The 8644-nt window shown below is 52.8% G+C and overlaps 1 protein-coding gene across 1 annotated transcript in view; it reads left to right on the top strand.

The window, feature by feature from the left end:
• Positions 1-7524, top strand: part of rft1 (RFT1 homolog) — a 7669-nt gene extending 145 nt beyond the window's left edge. The window contains exons 1-13 of the mRNA XM_066697605.1: positions 1-95; positions 1075-1160; positions 1272-1388; positions 1625-1814; positions 1951-2052; positions 2323-2457; positions 4403-4481; positions 4608-4658; positions 4942-5072; positions 5291-5435; positions 5558-5663; positions 6100-6349; positions 6538-7524. The exon at positions 1-95 is cut by the window's left edge and continues 145 nt beyond it. Coding sequence (XP_066553702.1) covers positions 33-95; positions 1075-1160; positions 1272-1388; positions 1625-1814; positions 1951-2052; positions 2323-2457; positions 4403-4481; positions 4608-4658; positions 4942-5072; positions 5291-5435; positions 5558-5663; positions 6100-6349; positions 6538-6702 — 1620 coding nt within the window. The 5' untranslated portion in view covers positions 1-32 and the 3' untranslated portion in view covers positions 6703-7524. The remainder of the gene's footprint in view (positions 96-1074; positions 1161-1271; positions 1389-1624; positions 1815-1950; positions 2053-2322; positions 2458-4402; positions 4482-4607; positions 4659-4941; positions 5073-5290; positions 5436-5557; positions 5664-6099; positions 6350-6537) is intronic.
• Positions 7525-8644: the final 1120 nt, after the last annotated feature.

The raw sequence follows: 8644 nt of genomic DNA, 5'->3' as shown, positions 1-8644 counted from the left end.
CACAGGCGCTAGGCTGCTGTCAGGGCCGCATCATGGGCTCAGAGGACGCGCTGCACAGCGCCACCACGCTGGCGTCCTACAACGTCCTGCTGCAGGTACGCTGACCCGACAGGCCGGGGCTGCAGCCGGGACGCGGACTGCTGTCTGTCCCAGAGTCGGGAGACGCTGGAAGCTGACTTTGACAAAATACAAAATTACTGATTGCAGATGTGTTCATTTTCAAATATAATGATTGAACAGTGTACCTTGAGAGTTATGCAATGCGCCAAGTGTCCAGTGTTTCAGGTGTTCAGTGTGTGTGTGTATCAGTGTTCAGTGTTTCTGTGTGTGTGTGTGTGTGTGTGTGTATCAGTGTTCAGTGTGTGTGTGTATCAGTGTTCAGTGTGTGTGTGTGTGTATCAGTGTTCAGTGTTTCAGTGTTTCAGTGTTCAGTGTGTATCAGTGTTCAGTGTTTCAGTGTGTGTGTGTATCAGTGTTTCAGTGTTCAGTGTGTATCAGTGTTCAGTGTTTCAGTGTGTGTGTGTATCAGTGTTTCAGTGTTCAGTGTGTATCAGTGTTCAGTGTTTCAGTGTGTGTGTGTATCAGTGTTTCAGTGTTCAGTGTGTGTGTGTATCAGTGTTCAGTGTTTCAGTGTTCAGTGTGTGTGTGTGTGTATCAGTGTTCAGTGTGTGTGTGTGTGTCAGTGTTCAGTGTGTATCAGTGTTCAGTGTTTCAGTGTGTGTGTGTATCAGTGTTTCAGTGTTCAGTGTGTGTGTGTGTCAGTGTTCAGTGTGTATCAGTGTTCAGTGTGTATCAGTGTTCAGTGTTTCAGTGTGTGTGTGTATCAGTGTTTCAGTGTTCAGTGTGTGTGTGTATCAGTGTTCAGTGTTTCAGTGTTCAGTGTGTGTGTGTGTGTATCAGTGTTCAGTGTATCAGTGTTCAGTGTGTGTGTGTATCAGTGTTCAGTGTGTGTGTGTGTGTGTCAGTGTTCAGTGTGTATCAGTGTTCAGTGTTTCAGTGTTCAGTGTGTATCAGTGTTCAGTGTTTCAGTGTTCAGTGTGTATCAGTGTTCAGTGTTCAGTGTGTGTGTTCCAGGTGCTGTTCAGGGTCCTGACGTTTGTGCTGAATGCCTTCACTCTGCGCTTCGTGTCCAAGGAGCTGCTGGGGGTGGTGAACGTCAGGTGAGCCCAGCTGAGGACAGGAGCACGCACACACCCGCTCCTCGCCTGTGTGTCTCAGGCTGGCCCTGTCACAGTGTTGTGATTGTGTGTCTGTGTGTGTTGTGTGTTTAGGCTGGCCCTGCTGTACTCCACGGTGGTGTTCCTGTCCAGGGAGGCGTTCAGGCGGGCATGTCTGAGTGGCGGCTCCAGGCGCGACTGGAGGCAGGCGGTCAACCTGCTGTGGCTGACGTGAGTATTACCGTACACGCTACACGCTACACACCACACAGGCGTAACACAACTGCTTCCTGTGTCTCTGAGCCAGTGATGTTGACACTGTCCACTTCTACAGCATCGTGTGTCTCTCTGCATGTTCTGTGTTTCTGTGTGTGTGAATGTCTCTCACTCTCTTTATACGTGTCTCTTCTTCAGTAGAGACACTATACAGTGAATGAACCGTGTTTTCCTCACTTCCACCCCTGCAGGGTGCCGCTGGGGGCCGTGTGGTCGGTGCTGCTTGGGGCCGTGTGGCTGTGGCTCCTGGAGGCCCCGGACCCGGCCGCTGTCCCGCACTACGCCCCCGCCGTGGGGCTCTTCGCGCTGTCCGCCCTGCAGGAGCTGCTGGCCGAGCCGCTCTGGGTGCTGGCGCAGACGCACATGCTCATCCGGCTCAAAGTGAGGAGGCGGAGAGAGGAGGGGCAATGGGATTCATACATGTGAACACTTTAACAGACACGTACACGCACTGATGGGTTATTAAGACTCTTACTATGACTCTTCCTCCCTCCCTCCCTCCCTCCCTCTCTCTCAGGTGGTGGCGGAGAGCCTGTCTATTGTAGTGAAGTGTGTGTTCACCATGGTCCTGATCATGGTCTCTCCACACTGGGGTCTGTACATCTTCTCTGCAGCTCAGGTGGGCACTGACGCACTGACACACTGACAAACTGACGCACCAAAGGACTGACGCCCGATGTGTGACACAGACACACAGACCAACGTACAGGCTCAGACTTGCACACTTACGGATAGACCCTGACGCACTCATACACAGACTGGGACACACTGACTGAACCAAGCATGTGTTTTTGTGTTTGTTTGTGTGTATGTGTGCGTGTGTGTCTGTGTGTACTGTAAACCCATCGTGAGAGTGTCAGTCAGAAGCGTGTGCCCCGTGTGTCCCCAGCTGCTGTACACGGGCTGCCTGGTGCTGTGCTATGCAGTGTACTTCCTGCAGTTCCTGGGCTCGGTGCCAGCGAAGGAGAGAGGCTTCCCCATCGGCAGCCTGGCGGAGCTGCTGCCCAGGAGAGAGCAGGGAGAGGTGAGCCGGCTGGGTGCCATGCCAGGAGCTGTGCCTGGGGATGGGCAGAGAAGAAACACGTGTGTGCTCAGACACCCACACACACACCTACACACACAGACAGACACATACACACCTACACACACAGACAGACACAGACAGACACACACACCTATACACACAGACACACACACACACACACACAGACACACACACACACACACCCACACACACACCTTCCAACACACCTATACACACAGACACACACACACACACACACACAGACACACACACACACACACACACACACCCACACACACACCTTCCAACACACCTATACACACAGACACACACACACACACACACCCACAAACCTACACACACCCACACACACACACCCACACACACACACCCACACACACACACACCTACACACACACACACATACCCACAAACCTACACACACCCACACACACACACCCACACACACACACCCACACACACACCTACACACACACACACACACACCTACACACACCTACACACACAGACAGACACACACACACCTACACACACACACCTACACACACAGACAGACACAGACACCTATACACACAGACAGACACACACACACACCTACACAAACACAGACAGACACACACACACACACACACACCTACACACACAGACAGACACACACACCTACACACACAGACACACACACACCTACACAAACACAGACAGACACACACACACACACACACACCTACACACACAGACAGACACACACACCTACACACACAGACACACACACACCTACACACACACAGACAGACACACACACACACACACCTACACACACAGACACACACACACCTACACACACACAGACAGACACACACACACACACACCTACACACACAGACACACACACACACAAGCCCTGTTCACACTGAACAGCAGGCAACGTTTTCCTGCTTTTTTCCTGTTGCTCCACATTCACACGGGCTTAGAAAGCCAGCAAATCGCAGGACGGAGGCTGCCAGCAAGATCAGATTAACTGAATCCGGTTAACTGAAGCCTGAACGAGCCGAACCAGGCACGAGGACCAGGGCCAGGTCATCAGGCTGTGTGGGTGTGTGTTTTGCGGTGTGGTCACTGGACCCAGCGGTCATCAGTCATTTGAACCAGTGAACCCGGTGTGACTCGGCTCTTGTCGTGGGTCTGGACTCGTACTGCAGCAAAGTTCAATCAAATACATGAAAAGAAAGCATGACGTGACATGGTGTGTGTATCGATATCTCCCAAAAGACTGGGTGTGCAGATCTGTGATTGATCGATGGCTGAAAACAACTAATTTTATTTGTCATGGTTTTGAAGTTTGACATTACTGCCTTTAAATCAAACTGAATAACTCGAAACAAAGCACGCTCAGTGTCACTGTACTGCAGTCTAACGACGTGTTTGCCTTTTGCATGATTTACTGGTGTATAACTGACATACTCAGAATTGCTGCAACTGCATTATTTTCAAACAACTGGTCTGTTTCTCATTACAAGTTCTTGTTCAAAGGTGGCTTAACCTGGTTGTGTTGTGGTCGCAAAAATGCGCCCCTGTTCTGATTGGGACGTGGCGCATCATTTACTGGCATTCGATTCACACAGACCCGCAGCTGGAAAATGGCTGGTAATGAAATGCTGGCAATAACCCATTCACACAGACCTTGCTGGCAACAAAATGCCACCAAATTACCGGCAATTGTTTCAGTGTGAATGGGCCAACAGACAGACATCCACACACACTCTCACAGACACACACACACACACACTTAGCCTGACATGCACAAGCTTGAGTGCGTAGATAAATAAATCACATCAATAAATAACAACTGTGTGTGTGTGTGTGTGTGGGCCTGTGCCCATGTCTGTGCGTGTGTGTGTTTGTTTGTGTGCGTCTGTCTCTGCAGCCCCTGATTGACTGGAAACTGGCCAGACTGACCTGGAGCTTCTTTAAGCAGTCCTTCCTGAAGCAGATCCTCACAGAAGGTGAGGAGCAGAGGGGGTGCTCACACACACACACACACACACACACACACACGTATGCACTCACACACGCACACAGACACTGACACTCACAGACACTCATTCTCTCTATTTGTGTTGTTGTTTCAGGCGAGCGCTATGTGATGACCTTCTTAAACGTGCTGAACTTCGGTGACCAGGGTGAGTGGATGAATAAGCCCTGACCCCGGGCTGTGCTAGGAGAGCCGATGTCTCTCTCTCCGCTCCGGTGTCTGTGGGGCAGCACTGTGCCGTAGTGATGGGACGCTGTGTGGTGGGTTGTGTGTCTCAGTCTCTGTGTGTCTCTATCCCCATTGCTCCCTCCCTCCCTATTCTCTCTGTGACCCCCTTTCGTTGTCTCTCTGTCCCTGTTCCCTCCTCACCTCTCCCTTTCCCTCTCCTCTTTCCCCTCCTTCCCTTCCATCCCTCTCTCCTCTGTCTGCAGGCGTGTACGACATCGTGAATAACCTGGGCTCCATGGTGGCCCGGTTCGTGTTCCTGCCCATCGAGGAGAGCTTCTACGTGTTCTTCTCCCGCGTGCTGCAGCGGGGCGGGGGGGCGCGCGACCAGAAGCAGGTCTGTGTCCCTGTCTCTCTGTGTCCCTCTGTCTCTTTGTGCCTGTGTCTCTGCGTCTGTGTCTCTTTGTCCCTGTGTCTCTGTGTCTCCCGTCCCCCTCCCTGACCGTCTCCCAGCTCAACTCAGTGTTGAGGAATCACAAACAGTCATTGTGCCAGTGAAGTATTCATCAGACACACTCTCTCTCTCTCTCTCTCTCTCCCCTGTCTCTGTCCCAGGAGGATGCTGCCATGGCGGCGGAGGTTCTGGAGTCGCTGCTGAAGCTAGTGCTCCTGATCGGTCTGATCATCACCGTGTTCGGCCAGGCCTACTCCCACCTGGCCCTGGACCTGTACGGGGGGCCCCTGCTGAGCAGTGGGACAGGTGACGGGGGGCAGTGTTTCAGTCTTGGTCTGCAGTGTCCCACTGCTCTGACTGTCTCAAGAGTCATTCTGTTCAGTGTCTCTCAGTCTCTGTGTTCAGTCTCTGTGTCTCTGTGTGTTCAGGCCCTGTGCTGCTGCGCTGGTACTCTGGCTATGTGCTCCTGCTGGCGCTGAATGGAGTCACTGAGTGCTTCGTCTTCGCTGCCATGAGCAAAGAGGAGGTGGACCGGTGAGTCGGAGACGCCAGCCGCCACAACCTCAATGACATTGACAGACTTTTAGTACTACTACTACTGTGATTACTACCGCTGCTACTACTACTACTTTTAATAATAATAATAATAATAATAAGCAGTATGACTCCCTGTAGATGTGAAGTCAAGCGAACAGAACAGCTGGAGTGTCCTCTAATACTGCATGCAGGACAGTGAGGTTTATAAGTGCGATGAGAGAGAGCAGCTTTTGACAGTGTGTCTCTGTGTCTGTGTGTGTGTGTCTCTGTGTGTGTCTGTGTGTCTGTGTGTGTGTGTGTGTGTGTGTGTGTCTGTCTGTGTGTCTCTGTGTCTGTGTGTGTCTCGGTGTCTGTGTGTGTGTCTCTGTGTGTCTCTGTGTGTCTCTGTGTGTGTCTGTGTGTCTCTGTGTGTGTGTGTGTTTTCCTGCCGCAGGTACAACCTGGTGATGCTGGCGCTGTCCGTGTCGTTCCTCTGCCTGTCCTACCTGCTCACCGGGTGGCAGGGCAGCGTGGGCTTCATCCTGGCCAACTGCCTGAACATGGGCCTGCGTATCGCCCACAGCCTGCACTACATCCACCGCTATTTCCTGGGCAGCCCCTGGGGGCCCCTGCGCGGTCTGCGTCCCTCCCCCGCCCTGCTGCTCTGCCTGGCCCTCAGCGCTGTCCTGACCAGAGTCTCTGAGGTACCGAGGGAGGGAGGGAGGGAGAGGGAAAGGGAGAACCTGCATGGAGTTGAATTTGAAATTGTCTGTGTGTCGCTGTCAGTCGCTGTCAGTCTTTGTTTGGGTCGCTCTCAGTCTGTGTGTATGTCGTTGTCGCTGTGTGTGTTGTGCTGGCTTCACCCTGTGCTGTTTGCTTGTGTGTCCTGCAGGCAGCACTGTGCTGTGACTCGGGCTGGCTGTGGCACCTGGCCCATGTTGCAGTGGGGGCCGTGTGTCTGCTCGCCGTCCTCGTCGCCGTCGTCCTCAGCGAGACGCAGCTCGTGCTCTTCATCCGGACACAGCTGCTGTCCCGCTACGCCAAGAAGGACACCTGACCTGGCAGCGTGGGACTGAGGAGCCGAGCGTCCCGGACCCCGTCCCACTGACGCCACCGCTGGACCACAGCACGGCCCCCCACCAGGGGCTGGCCGTCCCACCGCGCAGCCGGACACACACCTGCACAGAGCTGCAACTCCCCACTCGCGCGGCTGGCAGCTCGGTCAGGGACGCTGTTGGATACTTAACCATCTGTATCCATTCAAACCAAACCAAACCGAGCTAACGCTGACTCCCGGCGGCGGCCCCTCCAGGCAGCGGCGCTCGTTTCTCGCAGCTCTGGGTCTGTGTAACGCCCCTCTGCTCGCTGCCAGGAGGGAGAGTCAAACATCTTGTGTTTCTGATATTTTATGTTATGAATCACTGTTTATGGGAGGTTGAGACAGAGACTGGGCCTTTTGTTCTGTTTGTCTAATTGTCTCTCCGTATTCGCGAGGTTCTGCACAATAAAGACTGTGGAGAGAACCTGCCGAGTCTGTGGTTCAGTGGAATGGAGGCGATGCAGGACGGGGCCCCCGGGCCGCTGTGTCCCACAGAGACGCGTCTGCGAAGGAACAGAGTGTGAACGGTGACCCGGGCTCTGCAGCCCTGCCGCCTGCTCACACAAACGGCTTGCTTTGTTTTTTATGTTTTTCTATATTATTACAATGTTTTTACCATGCTTTTACCACATTGTTTTACCATGCTACACCACACTGCACATGGCCATTTCTACTACATTTGTACCATGGTAAAGTGTACTTTACCACGTGTTTACCATGCTATGCCTTATTTTCTTTCCACTGTATAATGATGATAATACATAAACTGATAGTAACTGACCGACTGTTGATCACAACAAACACACCTGCTGTTACTCTACAGCTACTCACCTGCTCTGCACTGTTCCTCCTGACCAGCATCACACAGCCCTGCTCTCACTGACACAGCACACACAACACACACAGCCCTGCTCTCACTGTCACAACACACAACACACAACACACACAGCCCTGCTCTCACTGACACAGCACACACAACACACACAGCCCTGCTCTCACTGTCACAACACACAACACACAACACACACAGCCCTGCTCTCACTGTCACAACACACACAACACACAACACACACAGCCCTGCTCTCACTGACACAGCACACACAACACACACAGCCCTGCTCTCACTGTCACAACACACAACACACAACACACACAGCCCTGCTCTCACTGACACAGCACACACAACACACACAGCCCTGCTCTCACTGTCACAACACACAACACACAACACACACAGCCCTGCTCTCACTGACACAGCACACACAACACACACAGCCCTGCTCTCACTGTCACAACACACAACACACAACACACACAGCCCTGCTCTCACTGTCAACACACACAACACACAACACACACAGCCCTGCTCTCACTGTCACAACACACACAACACACACACAGCCCTGCTCTCACTGTCACAACACACAACACACACAGCCCTGCTCTCACTGTCACAGCACACAACACACACAGCCCTGCTCTCACTGTCACAACACACACAACACACACAGCCCTGCTCTCACTGTCACAACACACACAATACACACAGCCCTGCTCTCACTGTCACAACACACAACACACACAGCCCTGCTCTCACTGTCACAGCACACAACACACAACACACACAGCCCTGCTCTCACTGTCACAACACACACAACACACACAGCCCTGCTCTCACTGTCACAACACACACAATACACACAGCCCTGCTCTCACTGTCACAACACACACAACACACAGCCCTGCTCTCACTGTCACAACACACAACACACACAGCCCTGCTCTCACTGTCACAACACACACAACACACACAGCCCTGCTCTCACTGTCACAACACACACAACACACACAGCCCTGCTCTCACTGTCACAACACACACAACACACAACACACACAGCCC

The sequence above is a fragment of the Amia ocellicauda genome, chromosome 3 (genome assembly GCF_036373705.1).
Source record: "Amia ocellicauda isolate fAmiCal2 chromosome 3, fAmiCal2.hap1, whole genome shotgun sequence".
Taxonomy (NCBI): Eukaryota; Metazoa; Chordata; class Actinopteri; order Amiiformes; family Amiidae; genus Amia; species Amia ocellicauda.
The sequence above is the reverse complement of the archived record's forward strand: the minus strand, read 5'-3'. Positions and strand labels throughout refer to the sequence as shown.